This window comes from Rhinolophus sinicus, linkage group LG16 (assembly GCF_036562045.2).
Source record: "Rhinolophus sinicus isolate RSC01 linkage group LG16, ASM3656204v1, whole genome shotgun sequence".
Classification (NCBI taxonomy): Eukaryota; Metazoa; Chordata; class Mammalia; order Chiroptera; family Rhinolophidae; genus Rhinolophus; species Rhinolophus sinicus.
In genome coordinates, this window is record NC_133765.1 from 34,069,409 (window position 1) to 34,089,723 (window position 20,315).

The following is a 20,315-nucleotide window of genomic DNA, read 5'->3' on the forward strand; positions in this document are numbered from 1 at the left end:
CTCTGTCAGAACCTAACATACCTAATGTCTGCAGGGATAAGCCAGTAGAAATTACAGTGTTTGAAAATAGTTGTTAGGCAAAGAAATACAGTTAATAAATCATCCCAAGGAAAAATGCACAGCCTTACTAGCAATTAAAGAAATGAAAGTTAAAAAAAAATAACCCTGCCATACCATTACATACTGTCTAGACTAGGAAAAATGTGTAAAAATGATGGACTGTCATACTGGCAACACTGCAGGGGCAAGAGGCACCATTACATACTGCTAGCCATCCTGGCAATTAGGTTATTTCCTCCTGAAGAACCATCTGGAACCATGTTACACGAACTATAAAACCGTTTTCTGACTGAATAATTTCACTCAATGACTGCTATTTATTTATTTATTTAATAGCTGGTGGGAGAAATAGTATTGGTACTTTACATGCTTTTAAAAAAAATGTACTTTTCACAACAATCCTATGAAGTAGGTAGGAATCCTTATCTGCTTTTCAAAAATCAGCAAACTCTTCAGTTCGCCGATGTTAGGTAAGACATCCGGAGTAAAAGAGCATGGAAGTGGCTGAAGCAGAATTCAATCTCAGACCTCTTGATCTAGGAAGACCTGCCCACAACACCACTTTGCCTCCCATTTCTGAGAATTCTCTCCAAGGGAATGGTACAATTGGGGCGAGGGGAAAAATTATACAAAAATATACATATGAAGGCAATTATTACAAAAGGAACAATTGGAAAATGCACACAGGAGACAATGTAAGTTGAGCCTGGCACATAGTAGGCTCTGCCCCTTTAAAAGTCAGAGGCGTGTTAAGGGAGAAAGGAGGTGGCTTATGATGCTGACGTAAAAAGCTTCTTGACTCATTTAAATGAGCATGCGTAAAGATTCGCCCTCCTTCGCCACGTTCCTGCAAGCAATGCGCGTGCGCCACCTGAACCCTGAGGAGGCTTTCGGCTCCGCCCGCCTATTTAGGGGGGCGGAGACAGTCGCGTGAGTTTGGTGATCCTACATTCTCCCGCGCAATTACCCAACCCCTCCCCTTTTCGCACATGCGCATACATCAGCACAGGGTATAGCGATTGATGAATGGTTCTTGGGGTTGCGCCTGCGCTCTGGATGGTCTTACCGGAAGTGGGCGGAAATGTGTCCTAAGCCAAAGGGCGGAGGGAGAAAGCGCTGCAAAGGTGAGTGAAGCTGAATTTGACAACTGTCCCAAATGCCCCGCTGCAAAATTACCAAGTCTAGGCATTTAAAGACTAGAATATGATCGTAGAGACCTTACGTTTTGATTTTATAAAGGTTTTACAAAATTATTTTTGTTTACATGTATGTTAAAGGTTTGAGGGAGAGGGAAGATTTTTCCCTAAGTTTTCTTTTTCCCCATGAATTCTTACATTTCTAGAAGACTTGAAGACTCAATAAAGAAACATTTGGATGCCTCCTATGTGTGCTCAGGTTGAAAACAAGTGTTACAAAAAAAATAAAATAGGGGACAGTTTCTCATAAATCTGTACCCTCATAAACGTGAGTAGTAGTCATTAGGAAGATACATTAAATAGAGTCAGAAAACAAGTCTGCACAGTTAAGTGTGACTTTTGTGTCAAATGTATAAATGCTTTGAAGGCCCTTCGTGTCAGTTCATCAATTTATTCCATAAACATTTGTGGAAAGCATATTATGTTTTGTATACAATTAAGTTTGTGAACTTGTCGCAACAATGTTGCTAACCTTTTTTGATATCAGAGGGATTATTCGTTATGAATTTGTACCAACTGGATTTACAGCTAACCAAGTTTACCATTTGAAAGTGGTGAAAATGTTGCGTGAAAAAGTTAGACGACCTGAATTTTTCACCAACTGTCATGGCTCCTGTATCACGACAATGCACCAGCTTACACGGCACTGTCTGTGAGGGAATTTTTGGCCAGTAAACAAATAATTGTATTGGAACACCCTCCCTACTCACCTGATCTGGCCCCCAATGACTTCTTTACCCAAAGAAAAAGGAAATATTGAAAGGAAGACATTTGGATGACCTTCAGGACATCAAGGGTAATACCACGACAGCTCTGATGGCCATTCCAGAAAAAGAGTTCCAAAATTGCTTTGAAGGGTGGACTAGGCACTGGTATCAGTGCATAGCTTCCCAACGGGAGTACTTAGAAGGTGACCATAGTGATATTCAGCAGTGAGGTATGTAGCACTTTTTCTAGGATGAGTTCACGAACTTAATTGTCCAACCTTGTATATACATTGTGCTGGGTACTGGAGATTCAAAGATGGATCAAAATTCAGCTCCTGCCTTTGAAGAGTTTACAAGGACCATGGGGTTCAGGTATAGGAATAGCCTGGGCAAGGTCTTAAAGGTGGAATCATAGGGTCCTCTGGAGGCTGTCTTGACTAAAACGTAAGGATGCCATCAAAAAACATGAGAGCTCGTGTCCTAAAATATGGTGGGGTAGACTGGGAGTGAGGAGGTCTAGATGCCAAGCTGAGAAAGTTTGGATACAAATCCAATGGCCAGACCCACTGTATTTTCCTGAACTTGCTTTGATGGCAGGGAATGAGGCAGAAGGTGACATTTTTTTTTTTTAATTCAAGTTTATTGGGATGTCAATTGTTAGTAAAGTTACATAGATTTCAGGTGTACAGTTCTGTAATACATCATCCATATATCACATTGTGTGTTCACCACCCAGAGTCAGTTTCCTTCCATCACCATATATTTGATTCCTTTTACCCTCATCTACCAACCCTGCCCCCCTTACCCTCTGGTAACCACTAAACTATTGTCTGTGTCTATGAGTTTTTGTTTCTTCATTTGTTTGTCTTGTTCCTTTGTTGTTTTCAGTTTTATATACCACATAGTGAAATCGTATGGTTCTCGACTTTTTCTGTCGGACTTATTTCGCTTAGAAGATGACTTTTTTTTACCATGGTGACCTGATTAAACAGGGAGAAGTTGGGGAAACTAAGAAAGTCTTAAGCAGGTGGGCAGAAAAACCACCTTGTCAAGAATTATATTCTAATGAATTATCCAAAACGCTGAAAGGAAAAGCAAGATGATTCTTGAGTAGCCTGAGAAAGTTGCTGAGACATTCTTTAGGGTTAGGGAGAAAAGCTTTTCTTGTTCGTAGCTGTCATCTCCCTAAGCTAAGAGAGGATCTTAAAAGGGTCCTAAGTCAAGAATGGACCTGCTGTAAAAAGAGTAACGGCTTCACAGGTACCTCATACAGAGCACAGAAAAGTAATAAAAAAGCAAACAAGGAAACCCTTAAGTGGACTCTAAATACAGTGGTTAATATAATACAATCTTCCCCACAAGGGAGTCAGTCACACAGGGCCTTGTAATCAAAGGGCCATGTGCTTAATTTAATGGTCTGCTGTCATGATTTTGAAATTCTTAATTTTTTTGACAGGAGGTCTTAATTTTCATTTTGCACTGGGCCCCACAAATTCTTCATTTGGCCCTTCCTCCCTCCTCCAACTTTTCTCTATGTCTTTGTTTTCTCTTTCCTAGTCCTATTCTTCTCTTCCTCTCTCCTCCCTTCCTCGATTTTCCTCTCTTTTTATTCTCCTTCCTTGGTTTTTTCCCATTCCTTTAAGCCTGCACTTAAGTATGCCATGGCCCTTTAAGACTCAACATATTCCTGTTATGAGCTGGAAATTGTGTTCCCCCAAAAGATGTTGAAATCCTCACCCCTAGTACTTGTGAATGTGACCTTATTTGCAAATGGGGTCTTTGCAGATGATCAAGTTAAGATGAGCTCAGCAGAGTGGGTCCTAATCTAATCTGACTGGTGTTTTTATGAAAAAAGGAAATGTGGACACAGAGACAGACACAAGGAGAACGCCATGCAAAGATTGGAATGAGGCTGTCACAAGGAGCTCCAAAGATTGCAGACAAACCACCAGAAGCTAGGAGAGAATCATGAAACAGATTCTCCCTCAGAGCCTCCAGAAGGAACCACCCCTGCTGACACCTTGATTTCAGATTTTAGCCTCCAGAACTGCAAGAGAATACATTTCTGGTTAAGCTACCCAGTTTGTTGTACTTTGTTACAGTGGCCCTTGCAAACGAATACAGTTCCCAATAGGTCCTTAATAAATAAAAGGGATGGGTGAATAAAGGACAGTTTTATTGTCTCTGGATCTTCAACAGAGATATCAAGATAGTAACTTTGTCCAACCTTTGTCCAAGTCTGGTGAATGGCAGAAAAACAGGCCCTTTCCCCAACCTATATCATTTTCTCCCATGATATTTTCACTGTATTTGATTAGTATTGACTTTGTCCTGTGCCTCAGACTTGTCCTAGGCCATGGTCATATGGGTGGGTAGAGTGGGTGGTAACGGTGATGGACACAATTGGTTGCTACTGAAATTCAACACCCCTGCCCCCTTTCCTCCATGATGGCAGATTTCCAAATGTGTTAGCTTTCCTTTTGTCCAGGAAAAGTGATTCAGTCCCCAGAGACAAGGGGTGAATTATAATTGGGCAAACTTTCTGTAAAGATAGTAATTATTTTTTGGCTTTGCAGACCAAATGTTCTTTGTTATATATATATATCTGGCAACAGTAACTGCACTTCTAAAATGTTGAATGAAATTGAGATTGTGTTGCCAATAGTATGGATCTCATTCATTACTCAAAATGTGAGGCCCTGTCTTAGTTCCTTCAAGATCCTACAGGCTGGGTGGCTTATAAACAACAGAAATTTATATTGCACAGTTCTGGAGGCTGGAAGTCCAAGACCAGGGTACCAGCAGGGTCCAGTGAAGGCCCTCTTCTGGGTAGAAGGGCTAGAGATCCTTGTAGGGGTCTCTTATAAAGGTCTCTTATAAAGGCACTAATGTCATTCCTGAGGGCTCCCCTCATGACCTCATCACCTCCCAGAAGCCCCACCCCCTAACACCATCATATTGGGGGTTAGGATTCCAACAAGTGAATCTTAGGGGGACACAAACATTCAGGGCCATAGCAGGCCCTATGTATAAATCATTAATAAGAAAATCTCATGATCCTAGGTACCATTGCAAAGAAGGATTCTGTGTGACAGATCCATTCCCATATCCCAGATGGTATCAGTTAGGCTTTTTTTTTTAAATTTTTATTGGGGAATATTGGGGAACAGTGTGTTTCTCCAGGGCCCATCAGCTCCAAGTCGCTGTCCCTCAATCTAGCCATGGAGGGCGCCGTTCAGCTCCAAGTCCAGTTGCCATTTTCAATCTTTAGTTGCAGAGGGCGCAGCCACCATCCCATGTGGGAATTGAACCAGCAACCTTGTGGTTGAGAGCTCGCACTCTAACCAACTGAGCCATCCGGCCGCCCCTCAGGAAGCTCAGCGGCAGCTCGTTATCTTCAGTCTAGTTGTGGAGAGCGCAGCTCACTGGCCCATGTGGGAATCAAACCGGCGAACCTGCTTAGAGCTCCCGCTCTAACCAGCTGAGCCATCCGGCTGCCCAGTCTTTTGCAGTAAAACCAGCAGCCCCCTATTCTGAGGGCAGACAGCAATAAACATTTCTTTAGTTCACTGAATTGCAGGTTAGCTGATCTAGGTTGGCCTCGGCTAGGGTAGATCTGTACCCGTGTCTCTCATCCTTCATCTGGGATCAATGGGTAACTCAGAAATACTCTCCTCACTGCAACGGCAGAAGTGAGCAAGTCTATTCATGCTAGTGTTTTTCTAAATCGTTGGTAATGTTGGCCCAAACAAGTTACGTAACCAAATCCCAAATGAAGAGGTAGGAAATACACTGCCTAGGGTACGTACAGTGCTCTGTTGATCTACTTACAATGAGTCCTTTGCAACAGAATACCACGTCAGGTTCCTAGTTATGGTGTGATGACAAGAAATAAGCTGAGGTCCAGGCCTCTGCCCTGTAATTTACTGGATGATCCAGACAGCTATTACTCTCTGAATCTGTTTCCTCCTCTCCAAAATACACAACAATAACATTTATCTCTCAGGATCGTTATGAGGCTTAAATGAAATACTCTTTGTGAAAGCATATTGTAAACAGCAACTATTCATATTGGAGGTGTGTGGAAAATGTATAAATGGAGACGTCTGCATGTTGTCAAACAGAGGAGAGCTGAGAAGTGCTGGGCAGTCGGTAAATTCTTGAAGTGCCTTTTCTGTCTAGTGGCACTTACATGCCCATTTCAAATAGGCCAATAGCAGCTTTCATGAACCCACTTAGACTTTTTTTAAAATCACCAATCATGTGAAATATACTTTTCAAAGGTAATTCGAAAACACAGAAGGGTTGAACTCTTTTCGGTAGGGTGAACCACTTGGGAAGACAGTTTGGTGGGATCTGGTAAAGCTGAAAATACGGGTAACCTTGCATCTGACAAGTCCTGTACCAGTATAGATGTACAGGAATGCCCGTTGTGGTAATCTTCAAATCCCAAACGAGGAATGTTCCGGATGTTTATCAGTCATAACACGGGTACCTCATGTGTACTGTTCGTACAGTAGAATGTCACAGCAGTGAAAACAAATGAATTATTGTCACATGCAACATGGATGAGTCTTAAAAGCCCAAAGAAGAAAGGCATAAAAACCAACAAATAAATTATCATTTTATTTCTAAAAGTTCCAAACTAGGAAAAATAAATCTATGTTTTGTAGAGTTGCAAACATGTGTGTCAAAACTACAATGCAAAGCAGAGAAATTATCATAAGAATTAGGATGATGGTTACCTTTGGGGCAAAGAAGAGGGTTGCAATTAGGAATCAGCCATGTGCAAGGCTTTTGGGGGCTACTCGGATCTAATTACATAGGTGTTCACCTCATAATTGTTTGTTAAATTTGTACATGATGTTTCCTGTATGCATATTTCACAAATAAAAATTTATTTCTTCCCTTCCCTTTCCTCTTTTATTTTCTTTTGAAATTTCCCCAGATGAAAAATAAAAATATTAAGCATATATGTAATGTCATATAAAGAGTCTCAAGGACTCTTTTCACTTGTTAGTTACCCTTATGTTGGGGTGCAGGGGGGTCAGGCATCAGCCTCTAATTCCTTACGTAAACTGAGAATTGAGATTTCGAGCTTTGTTTCACCATAACAAAATTCCACTAGGCAGAAATAATTGGGAAGTCCTGTGTTATTAGTCGGACATTGCCTTCCCTCTGAAGATCTTTTAATATCTTTTGTGTGATGCAATATTTAACAAGACACAAACAGGAGCCCTGTCTAGCTTTGCTCTTTATTGTAATCCCAGTGCTTAGCATGGTGCTTGACACATAGTAGCCACTCAAAAATATATACTATTTATAACAAATTTATTAACATATAAGTCACCTACCATCAAATTCACTCTTTAAAGTGTACACTTCAGTGGGTTTTAGTATATTCAGAGTTGTGCAACCATCACCACTATCTAATTCCAGAACATTTCCGTCTCCCCAAAAAAGAAACCTTGTGCCCCCTAGCAGTCACTCTCCCCCTCATCCCCAGTCCCTGGGAACCTTTTTAAATCTTTCTGTCGCTGAGGATTTGCCTGTTCTGGACATTTCATTTAAAAGGAATCATGCAGTATGTGGTCTTTTGTGACTGGCTTCTTTCACTTAGCGTCATGTTTTCTAGGTTCTTCCATGTGGTACCAGGTGTGAGTACATCATTCCATTTAATGGCTGAATAATATTCCATTCAGTGGTATATCACATTCTGTTTATCCATTCATGAGTTTATCTATTCATCCATTTGGGTTGTTTCCACTTTTTGGCTATTATGAGTAATGCCACTATGAACATTTGTGTACACGTTTTTGTGTGGATGTACGTTTTCTTTTCTCCTGGTACTACACGTAGGAGTGGAATTGCTGGATCAGATGGTAACTCTATGTTTAACTTTTTGAGGAACTGCCAGACTGTTTCCCAAAGTGGCTGCACCATTTTCCATTCCAACCAGTAACATATGAGGGTTTTAATTTCTCTATATCGTCACCAACGTTTGCTATTATTTGTCTTTTAACTTTAGCCATCCTAGTGGATGTGAAGTGGTATCTCATCATGATTTGATTTGTATTTCCCTAATGACTATTGATGTTGAACTCAATATGTATATTTGTTAAATGCAGGAATTACCATGTAAGTTTCCAGATTAAATAAGTATACCAAATTTTTTACATTATTATTTTAAAAAATTAACACTTTAGTTGTTTTCTGGTTATACAAGTAATACAAGTTCAAATGATAGTGGTTACCTTAGGAAGAAGGGAGGGATAAAGTTATAACCAAGGAAGAGAGGCATGGTGTTATCTAGGCTGATAGCACTGTCTTATTCTTTTTTCTTTTCGTCAGTGTCCTATTCTTGACCTGGGTCTTAGTTACCAGGTTCTCTTTATAATTATTATTTAAACTATACATATGAATTTTATGCACTTTTCTATATATATGTGATATAGCACAATTAAAAAGTTAATATATTCTCATTGTTGAAACCTTGGAAAGCAGATGTTTTGCTTTATTAAATATGAAGAACTTTGAAATATTTCTACCACCCGAGCTCTGTAAGTGGCAATTTTTCAGGTGGGATTAAAAAGAATATTTGTTTAAAAATCTTTGTTGAACAAGCCTTTTGCCTTTTGTTGGAAGAAACAGAAATTCTGAGAAGTTGCCAGCAGGTGGCGCAATGAAACAAGATTTAATCTTTACGGCTAAACAACAACAAAAAGCAAACCAAAAACAAACGTGAAAAGCAGCCAACATTTCATGTGGTCATTGGAAGATTTTTTGGTGAATTTTCCACTACCTACAGTCTTCCTCTAATATCTGCTACCATACAAAAGAACCTGGTAAATACAGCCTCCTTGGGGAACTGTCAGATCTAATTCTTCAAATGCATGGAACAGAAGAAAACATAGAACGATGCTGGATATTTTCTCTCTTTTGCTGGCAGAGTCTTCAAAGTCATAGGATGTCTGGAACCCAAGATACAGGGCTTTTTATGTCTGCAACAAATGATGGCAGCCAAGGTGTCTAGTAATAAATACACTCCTCAGATGTCGTTAGGGGGCTTTTGAGGTGGATGAGGAAGTGTCAATTTCTAAACCTTTCTCAAACACTTCTTTCCACTCGTATCTCATTAATAATAACCACTGGAGGTTGGAGAAATGTTCATTATTAAAAAAAGAAAAAAGGCATTTTAATCTGGACACCAAGCCAAGCAAGGGCTCAACATGCTCGTCATCCTGTTCAATAAGGTACGTTTATTGGGGCAAGGTTGGCATCAGCACTGGGGAGAGGATGGTGGCGGCAATGGGAGACTGGTTATAGGTGAGGAGGAACGAACGGATAAGTAAATATATTAAGGATAATGGGAGCCCGATTTCTCACTGCTGGAGGGGGAACCGGGAATCATGGAAAAGGGAGAAAACTAGAATGAACTCTGGATTGGAATTGGATATTGGGGTGCAGTCATGGTTTCCAATATTTATGGAATAGTTATAAATAAAGGTGTAAATGTGCACAAATATATACGTACATTTTTACGTAAACATAGCTCTAGCTCTGTCCCTTGAGAGAGTCAAGAGTAGTGACATCCCATAGTGGTTGAAGACACATCTAGTACCCAGACCTTGGTTGTTCTAAATACCATTCTCCACTAACAGGAATCAGGAGTGGTGAAGAAACGGCTGATTCAAGGTTAGAGGAGGGAACGTGTCAGATGTGCTTGGAATACCTTTTTGTGTCAGAATGTAAGGAAATGCTCAAAAACATGATGGGGACCGGTCAAAAGGACACATGCCAGCTCGAAGTGGATCTCAGGGACGAAGTCTGTGACAACTTGAGCATCAAAGTAAATAATTATGATGGATGATAAAACTCACTGATTAAAATAGAAAAACATGAGTTTGTGCTGATATAAATAAATAGAAAGTTTGATGAAGGGCAGAATATTTACCTAGAGTACCTCCCACGAGAATACTTTCAAATCAGAAAGGGCATAAGAGTAACTTTAGAGTGGAGAAGCCTGGAAAACGCTACCTTAGTGAAGCCGAGTGACCATCATCAGTAGTGGGACACATTGAAACCCGGTACCACCTGAGGAGCCGTGATGAGAAGAGCACATCATCACTTCCATCGTAGGCTTCGCAAAGATACCTCACCTCCGTCCAATCACAAGGATGCATTAGGCAAGCCCGAACTGAGGAAAACTCTACCAAATAACCATCTTGGCCTCTTCAGAAAGGTCAAGACAAGGGAGACAAAGGTGGAGGAACCATTCCATGGGAAAGGAGGCTGAGGAGACGTGACAGGATGCAGCCATGATCTTGGATCCGATGCTTTTGCCGTAAAGGATGCTATTGGCACAGTTGGAAAACTTGAAGGGGGACTGAGGGTTACAGGGGTGTAGTGTACGAGGTCGGACAATTAAGTTCGTGAACCTGTTGCAATGATGTTGCTAACCTTTTTTGATATCAGAGGGATTATTCATTATGAATTTGTACCAACTGAACAAACAGTTCACCAAGGTTACTATTTGGAAGTGCTGAAAAGGCTGCATGAAAAAGTTAGACGACCTGAACTTTTTGCCAACAATTCATGGCTCTTGAATCATGACAATGCACCAGCTCACACGGCACTGTCTATGAGGGAGTTTTTAGCCAGTAAACAAATAACTGAATTGGAACACCCTCCCTACTCACCTGCTCTGGCCCCCAGTGATTTATTTCTTTACCTAAAAAGAAAGGAAATATTGAAAGGAAGACATTTTGATGACATTCAGGACATCAAGCGTAATATGACGACAGCTCTGATGGCCATGCCAGAAAAAGAGCCAAAATTGTTTTGAAGGGTGGACTAGGCACTGGCGTTGGTGCATAGCTTCCCAAGGGGAGTACTTCGAAGGTGACAGTAGTGATATTCAGCAATGAGGTATGAGGTACGTAGCACTTTTTCTGGGATGAGTTCACAAACTTAATCGTCCTACCTCATATCAGTCTTAAATTTTTTTTTTAATTGGGGAATATTGGGGAACAGTGTGTTTCTCCAGAGCCCATCAGCTCCAAGTCGCTGGACCTCAATCTAGCCATGAGGGCGCAGCTCAGCTCCAAGTCCAGTCGCTGTTTCAATCTTTAGTTGCAGGGAGCGCAGCCCACAATCCCATGTGGGAATCGAACCGGCATCCTGTTGTTCAGAGCTCGCCCTCTAACCAACTGAGCCATCTGGCTGCCCCCAGTGTTAAATTCTTGATTTCTTTTACTTTGGCCAATTAGAAGAATGTTCTAGATTGTAGGAATAGCCCACCAAAGTATTTAGGAGTGACAGGGAGAAGCTGATCAGCAATCTACATTCAAATGGGTCTGAAAGAAAAAAGTCCTTTGTACTGTACTTGCAACTTTTCTTTAAGCTGGAGATTATTGAATAAGTTAAAGAAATCCTATATATATTACATATAAGCAACTCACAGAATAGGAGAAAATATTTGCAAATCATATACCAGGGGTGCCAAAAATATGTATACAAGTGGACACTTTGGTCAGCGTTGCTCAAGTAGTAGTTCACGGTAATCAGAAGTGTCTGGACTCTGATAGTAACCACTTTGAGCACCTCTTGTAATTGCAGAAGTCAAACGGACTTATATTCATTTTTTTGTTATTGGTATATATTGAGTATTACCATTTTAATACAGTTTTCTTTTCTTAAAATATGTGTATATTTTTTTGGCACCCTTATACAAGTGGGCTTGTATCCAGAATATATAAAGAACCCTTATAACTCAACAATAAAAAGGAAAATAACCCAATTTAAAAAGGAGGAAAGAATTAGAATAGACATTCTTCTAAAAGAACCTATAATTGGCCAATGAGCACATAAAAACACTCTCAACATTCTTAGCCATTAGGAAAATGAAAAATCAAAACCACAGTGAGATACATTTCACACAAATCTACAGGATGGCTAAAATGGAAACAGACAACAAATGTTAACAAGGCTGTGGAGAAATTGGAGCCTTCAGACACTGCTGGTGAGGAGGTAAAATGGAAGAGCCATTTAGGAAGACAGTTTGGCAGTTCCTTAAAATGTTAAACCCAGAGTTACCATCTGATCCAGCAATGAGAAAACATATATGTCCACATTAAAACCATGTACATGGATGTTCATAGCTGTGTTATTAGTAACAGTCAAAAAGTGGAAACAACTCAAATGTCCATTAACTGATAAGTGGGTAAACTAAACGTGGAGTTCCAGTCTTAAGACCTGAGAAGCAGAAGAAGTGATGGTATAAGTTCTGGTCCAAGTTCAAAGGACTGAGAACAAGGAGGGCTGACGATATAAATTCCATCCTGACAGCAGGAGAAGACCCATGACCCAGCTTACGTGGTCAGACAGTAAGAGAGAGAATTCTCCTTTCCTCTACCTTTTTGTGCTATTCAGACCCTCAACTGATTGGACGATGCCTCCCCACATTGGGGAATACAATCTACTTAGTCTACCGATTCAAATAATCTCTTCTAGAAACACCCTCACAGACACACCCCAGAATAACGTTTAACCAGCTATCTGGGCATCACATAACCCAGTCAAGTTGATACAAAATTAACCATCACAATATCTCAATAAAGCTATTATTAAAAAATATATATGACTCAGGCTGGCCCGGTGTCTCAGGCAGTTGGAGATCCGTGCTCCTAACGCCAAAGGCTGCTGGTTCGATTCCCACATGGGCCAGTGGGCTCTCAACCACAAGGTTGCCGGTTCGACTCCTCGACTCCCACAAGGGATGGTGAGCTCCGCCCCCTGCAACTAACAACGGCAACTGGACCTGGAGCTGAGCTGCACCCTCCACAACTAAGACTGAAAGGACAACAACTTGAAGCTGAACGGCACCCTCCACAACTAAAATTGAAAGGACAACTTGACTTGGAAAAAGTCCTGGAAGTACGTACACACTGTTCCCCAATAAAATCTTAACATATAAATGTATATATATACATATATATGTGTGTATATATATATATATATATATATATATATATATATATATATATGTTACTCTCTAGTATATATATTGGAGAGTAATATATATATATATTACTCTCCAGAACCGTCAAGGTTCTGAAAAACAAGGAAAGACTAAGATACTGTCACAGACCAGAGGACACTCTGGAGACATGACGCCTAAATGCAATGTCAGATTGAATCCTGGAATAGAGGAAGGACAACAGTGGAAAACCTAGTAACATCTGAATAAAGTCTGGAGTTTAGTACATAGTAATACACCTATGTTAATTTCTTCATGCTGATCAAGGTGTCACGCTTATATACACTGTCAACAATGGGGAAACTGAGTGAAGAGTATGTGGGAACTTCCTATACTATCTATGCAGTTTTTGTTTTTTTTTGTAAATCTAAAAATACCCCACAATAAAATGTTTATTTTCTTAAAAAAACCCAACACATAAAGTCAGTGCTTCCTGGTGCTTATGTATTACCAGGCGTATTATCTGCATTACTGCATTTATTCCTCACAACGATCCTACTGGAGTGACCCCCAATTTACAGAAAAGGTGAATTAGGTGGTGGAACTGACATCTGAACGCAGGTCGTTCTGTGCCCAGTAAATCACAGCCCCGGGTGAGCCAGGACTTCACAGCCCCAGGTACTAGGTGTAGTCATGCAAATAACTGAATAAAGACATGAAGAGCATTTGATACCTGAAGAGTAAACATTAAAGAAATGAAATTTAGTAGATAATGCTCACCGTTCCCATAATATTATAAACCTGTGGACAGCAAGATAAGGGTTTAAAATTTCTGTCAAACACCTGAACAACATTTCAGGGGGGGAAAAAAATTCCATCAATTTACATGATGGACCATTTCTGTTTTACTAAATTCACCCAATCTTTTTCAGGGTATGTGAATGATTGTGTGACTTTAATCCGTATATACACATTATTTGAGGTTCTACTTTTTACTTACCATGATGTGCTATACCTGTGTACAGGTGTACATTTAGTTCCCATAATGATCATTTTGACAGCCATATAGTATTACAGAAAGTAGACAGACTGTAGCTTCCTTAACCATTTCCCTATTGTGGAACTTGGGATGTTGCCAATGTGTGGCTGATCTGAAAAGTACTGCTATAAACGTCTTTGCACAAACTGCTTGTTACACTCTTTGGGACTCTTGTTTTAGACTGGCGTTTGGCATCCTGCAGTGGCGAAGTAACACAGCTACCAGTAGCTGGATGGTTTTGGGGAAGATGTGCACCTTGGTCTCTTGCTATTTAAAGTTCGGTCCTTGGAGCGGTAGTGGCTGGGAGCTTGTAGAATTGCAGGACCTCAGGCTCTTCCTAGAACCTAGTGAATCAAAACCTGCATTTGAACAAGATCTCCGGAGGTGGATCATGAGCACATTGAAAATTGAGGAAACCCTGTCTGAGGGTACTTACCCGTCAGTTGGACTCATAAAGGTCTGCTCCGTGAGGTGGTCGTGAGGGCTTAAGGCGTTGAAACATAAAGCGTGTAGAAGAGAGCCAGGCACAGAGTGAGCGCTAAGCTTTTGCTCCTTTTATGACTCTCCCCTGCTGGCTGAGCAAATTCTGAGCAAAGTAGAGTGCCTTAAAGAAAACAAATAGAGAAGATTCTCCCGGTGGTGTGGGCAGGGGGTGGGGAGGATAACCTGGCAACACACTTTGTTATCAGGATCAAAGTCCCTAAGAAGAGCCAGCTCCAGCCCCAAGAAGCTGACAAGTGAGTCTGAAAATGCTTTGGGCAGAAACGGGGACAAGGTGGCAGCCAAGTAAGATCTGATACTTCTGGCACCCGACTGGCTACATGATGGGGGTGGCCTGCCTGTGCCATCTACAGAGGGCTCATGAATAATGCACGTGGAGTCCTGACCCCACAGAGAGAACAGTCCCTTAGATTTGCAACCTGACTGCCCGCCAGCCTGCAGATAAGCTGCACCTGCCGGGATCTCCCTCGGGAGCAGGGCGAGTCTGTCCTGCTCATGGGCAGCCTGGGCTAATGGATCTGCTGGATTAGAGCAACTGCAAGCTGAGGTGAAGGGGCTTCTTCTTCCCAAATCCTCTGCTTGGTGACACTTTATCCATCCTTGCAGGCCCTGTGTTTTTTGTTGTTGTTTTTGGATTCTGCTAACCCCAATTAAATAAATCATTTTCTGTTTTTCCACCATTTGAGTGATTTAGCTAGTTTTGCCATTTTCATGACACATTAGATTGGGAGTCTCAGACTCAGATGTCCATGGACCACAGGTTATATAAATATATGAAGTAGGATAGGGCAACAATTGCGCGAGGTAGGGACTGTGGCAACTGGCGTGCTCCATGCAAAGGGACAGTGCACCTCTGTCCTAGCCCATTGCCACGCAGGAGTGTAAGCCCAGAGTGACCAGATCTTTCCATTTTTCAAAAGAATGTAAAAGTCTGGATTTTTATGTAATGTCTTTTTTAAAAATTTAAAAACATTTACATAAATGTGTATAGTGGCTTTATTCATAATCAGCCCAAACTGGAAACAACCCCAAAATCCCTCAACCAGTGAATGGATAAAGAATGAGTAAACAAACTGTGGTACATCTATACAATGAAATACACTCAGACAAAAACCAAAACAAAACACCGGTACATGCAATAATCACCCACATCTCCAATGTGTTATGCTGACTTCTGCATCTGGCCAAGGTACAGTCACATGGACCAGGTTTACCTTCTCACCTGAAACAACCAAAAAAAACAACAACAGGTAAAATATGTATATGAAGTGAGATTTTTCATTCAAGACACTGGACATCAGTCAAGGGAGGACAGTGATCCCTGAGACAGGAAACAAATGGGGTTCATCCTATGATGCCCAAGCTAATCGTCTTGAGAGAGTTGCTAGGCTGTGGTGCAGGGAGGGGTACTCCACGTGGAGCCTGGCGACTCCCTGAGTTGAGAAGACAGAGCTGAGAGTCCAGGGGGACCAAGGAGGTTAGAATTCTAGAAAGGAGACGTCTGCACACAGAGAATTCAGAGGTCTGCGAAGAGTCCCTCCAGAAGGCAGCTGAGCAGTGGTCAACACATACATGCAAGGACAACTACCTGAGGTCGAGGAAATAACCTTCTGAAATGACGAGAGACAAGTGTGGATGGCACTCACACACGCCTAGTCTTGCTTCAGTAGTGGAGAAAAATGAGCTTTAGACTGAGCGCTGTTTTCGTCCCAGGTAAATGTTAAAAGCAAGATTCAAAAGGATCAAATTGTTTCCAAGTAATTTAACTGCATCCAATATAACAGCTCAAGTATATTTTTAGGAATACTAAAATACAAAAGAAGAAGGGGGAGGAGGAGAAGAAGAAAAAGGGAAGAAGGAAGATAACCAGCCAACAAGGTCAAATTCACAACGTCTGACATCCAGGTGACAACAACCAAGCATGCAAACAAGCTGTTTTACTTTTTTTGAGAGGCCTTATCGGTTGAATTGTGGCTTCTAAACAGATGTTCAACTTTGTAAATTATATAATTGTGTAATCACGATGTTGTACACCTGAAACTAATACTATAACATTGTATGTCAATTGTAACAGAAATAAAAGACAAAAAAAAAAAGTTGAAGTCCCAAACCCCCAGAGATGTGACTCATAATTTGAAGTTGGATACTAATTAATTAGCTGGGAATCTTGAATAAGTCAAGGCCTCAGTTAAGAATTACAAATATTCTCTGTGTGCTTCTGTGCATATCCCCCATTCAGAGTTCTCAGAGAGGTCTATGAACCCCAAAAGTTGAGAACCTCTGCAGTAGATGATCTTAATGTTCATTCCTTTAACAAATGTTTATTGAGGGCCTACTATGTGCCAAGCTCTGGGGATCCAAAAACAACCAAGACAGAGACACGACCCCTGAGATCTCATCGAGATAATATACCCAGGGAGGGAAACATACAACCAACATGGAGACAAATATTTTCATATAACGGTAACTTGTATGAAGGAAATAAAACGTGATATGGAGGTGACGGAGGAGGCAGGAACCTTGGGGTGTTCAGGAAACATCTTTTTTCAGAGTTGTTGTTATAGGTTGAATTGTGTCCCCCAGAAAGATATGTTGAAGTTCTAACCCCCACTACCTCAGAATGTGACCCTATTTGGATAATAGGATCTTTGCAGATGTCAGTAGTTGAGATGGTGTCATACTGGAGTAGAGTAGGCCCTTATAAGATTGGTATAGCCTTATAATGGTAGAGGACACACAGAGACACATGCAGGGGAGAAGGCCCTGTGACAACAGAGGCAGAGATTGGAATGACACAGCTGCAAGCCAAGGAATGCCAAGGATGGACGGCCACCACCAGAAGTTGGAAGAGGCGAGGAAAGATTCTACCCAGTCTCAGATGGAGCCTGGCCTTGCCGACACCTTGAGTTTGCACTCCTAGCACCCCAAACTGTGAGGGAATACATTTCTATTAAGTCACCCAGTTTGTGGTTCAGGTGGCCCTGGGACACAAACACAGATGTGATTTGAACTGAGGCTTGAAGGATGAGCAAAAGGCAACTATATGAAGGTTTAAAGGTAAGAATGCTCCAAGCAAGGGCAGGAAGAGAAAAAATCAATGACTGCAGAGGGGCAGTGAAATAGGAGATGTGACTGCAAAGCTAGGCAGGGACAGATCTTGAGGGGAGGGAATTTGGAGTCAATTAGCTTTGAGGCGGTTGTGTCATTTGAGTCACAGAAACAACTGTGACGATAGTAACCCAGAGTCTCAGGGGGCAGGAATCTAGGATGTTATTAGTTGCAGTAAATAATGACAACGTGAGATTACAGGGCCCTCTCTGTGCTTCCCCGCCCCTCCCGATGACCTTGCCGCATAGTCAGTATCAGTTCTAGCATTCCATTCTGTTGGCTTTGGCTCAGGTCAGGCAATGCCAAGGGGTGATGAGCTTTCACCCCCCACAAATCGCCTTTCTCTCTTTCCACCCGACACTCCAAATACGCACAACCTAAATCATCTAAATAAGTTCTGCAAATGCAGCCTGCGGACAAATTCCCTAGCACCAACTAGAAGACAGAAATTCTGGAGGTGCAGAGGCATTCCCAAAGGTGCAGCGACAAACCGTACCAAGACCCGCTCAACTACCGAGGTCCCGGGGCGGGCGCGCGGCGTGCGGGGGAGGAGCCGGGGGGAGGCCCGTGCGCATGCGCGGGGCTTGCCTCTGGGCGAGGGGGTGGGCCGAGCGCTAGGGTGGGAGCTGTGACGTCAGGTGCGCGCGTGGCTCCCGCTGCGCAGGAACAGCTGGTGCTTCTGAAGGCGGCCGGCGAGCGGACGGACGTGGGGTGCTGGTGGCCCGCCGCGTCACTCTGCGGGATCAGCCGCCGCCGCCTCGCACCACTGCACCATGTCTGGCCAGCTGGAGCGTTGCGAGCGCGAGTGGCACGAGCTCGAGGGACAATTTCAGGAATTGCAGGTAGGGCCGGGCCACCTAGTCCCGCAACTCTGCTACCTAAGGTGCAGTGCCTCCCCTTCCCTGCTTCCCCGCCCCGGGCGGTTGGCACCATCAGGGCCTAGGGGCTGCTCCTGGCCAGGCCCTGGGGGCCGGTGGTCCGCATGGGCCAGCCCCCTCCCATCTCACGGCACTTCAGTTCTTCATCCACTTGGGGCGCCGCGTGGAAGCCGGTATTCCCCCGCCCTCGCACCGGCTCTTTGCTCCGCGCACCTCCTTAGCTGCAGAAAGTTGGTCAGTAGCCTCTGAGGGGAAGTTACAGGCCTGTCCATGTGTGGGAGGCCTGAGGGGACAGGTATGTGCTGGGACTCAGAACAGCCCAGCCCCCATCTCCGCAGGGGTCGCCTCTAACCTCACCCACGTCCATCGGCTTTTGGCAGCTCAACTCCCCCTCTGCTCTAGTGGGGCGGCCCTCCACTGCAGCTCCATTCTGGAAGATGTGCTTGGGGGACGTTCCCCCTGAAGCCCTCGGCTTTGCTTAGGGATTAGGGACCCCTGTGTTCCGTCTTCGGTGCCAGCGTCCCTGGCGCTGCTGCAGGCAGAGTTTGGCGTGGTGGATGGCATCTGTCAGTTCTGACAGCTGGGTTGCCTGTCTCAGCAATAGAGGGTCCTCTCAGCCCTCGCCCTTCTGGCCCAGAGCCTGACACGGGGTGGGGTGGGGGCGTAAGAGAGGCCCCCTGAGAGAATGGCATTGCCGTCACGGGGGAGCGTCCCGGCAGGAGGATTTGTTCCTGATGGGAGTTCTCAGAGGCTGCCGCTACCTACTCTGGTGAGTAGAGATGCCTCAGGAAACCTTGGGATTGGCCAGGGGGACTCCTGGACCATTTTTGGAGATGGGGCTGCTCCCTCTGCAACTACCGGATTGTGTTTGTTTTTTCTGAGTTGGGCTCTGCTTGCCTGAAATCACATCATACACCCCCACGCCACTCCTCCTTATCGTCAGCTGGAACAATGACATGTTCCCTGACTATGTGGCTCTTGACTGCAGTTGGCTGGCCTCTTCCAGTGTCCAGAGGACGGGAGAGGAGATTGCCAAGGGTGTCTGTAATGGGTCTTTCTAGACATGAGGCAGAGTCCGGATGAATAGAGAGAGGTGCTGGAGAGACACAGCAGGAGGGGTGTGTGTGTGTGCTGTTTGAGGCATGAGCAGAGGGTAAGGGACCCAGAACCACAAGGGGATCCCTTTCCCAGCAGGTGTGGATTGGTGCCCTCTCCTTCAGGTCTAGGGCATCCACCCAGTTCCCAGGGGACCCTTCTGCCTCCACTGCCATGGAGAAGGCTCAGCCACTTCTTAATGCTTTGTTCTACTGGGCTCTCAGTCATGTCCAGCCATGGAGCCATGGAGAAGGTATTAGGGTCAGGAATGGAGAAGAGAAGAGGTTTGCTGTGTGGAGTTGTTGTTCATCATTCCTTCCCCTCGCCCTGCCTTGGAGTAGGGGGAGTAGGAGGAATCTTAACACTTCAGAGTGATGCAATTAATGCAATTAACAGCAATTAGACAGCAAGTCTTGGCAGGCAGAGGCTGTAAAGGAGATGGTTGATTTGTTGTGTTCTTACTTGGTGTCTCTGAGCCTCAGGTGTGTGAGGGACAGAGAGGAATTGGGAATCAATTCTGGATTTCACCTCCTCCCTTGTGCATAGCAAGGGTTATAAAAGGGCTGACCAAGTGGAAACCGTGATGTCCCCTGCTTGGTTCCTCAGCAATCGGGGACTTGGAATGGCCTGGGCCCTACTTTGGGGAAGAGGGAGGCTGCTGGCCTCAGGCTTTGGTGGCAGCTGCTGGGTCAGAGGCTGATGGTCAGAAGGCCACAGAGTCCCTTGTAGGTTAATGTCATAGGCTGGAGTAAA

General features: G+C 43.4%; 1 protein-coding gene across 3 annotated transcripts in view; it reads left to right on the forward strand.

Annotated features, from left to right (window-relative positions):
• Positions 1-1,067: 1,067 nt before the first annotated feature.
• The window catches only part of TMEM120B (transmembrane protein 120B), a 50,503-nt gene continuing 31,255 nt past the window's right edge, over positions 1,068-20,315 (forward strand). For 2 of the 3 annotated variants that reach the window (XM_019733953.2, XM_074321002.1), the window contains exon 1: positions 1,068-1,184. In XM_019733953.2, the coding sequence (XP_019589512.1) occupies positions 1,083-1,184 (102 nt within the window). In that variant the 5' untranslated portion in view covers positions 1,068-1,082. Of the gene's footprint in view, positions 1,185-18,216; positions 18,432-20,315 lie in introns of those variants that run through there. The other variant, XM_019733954.2, reaches the window with a different exon arrangement.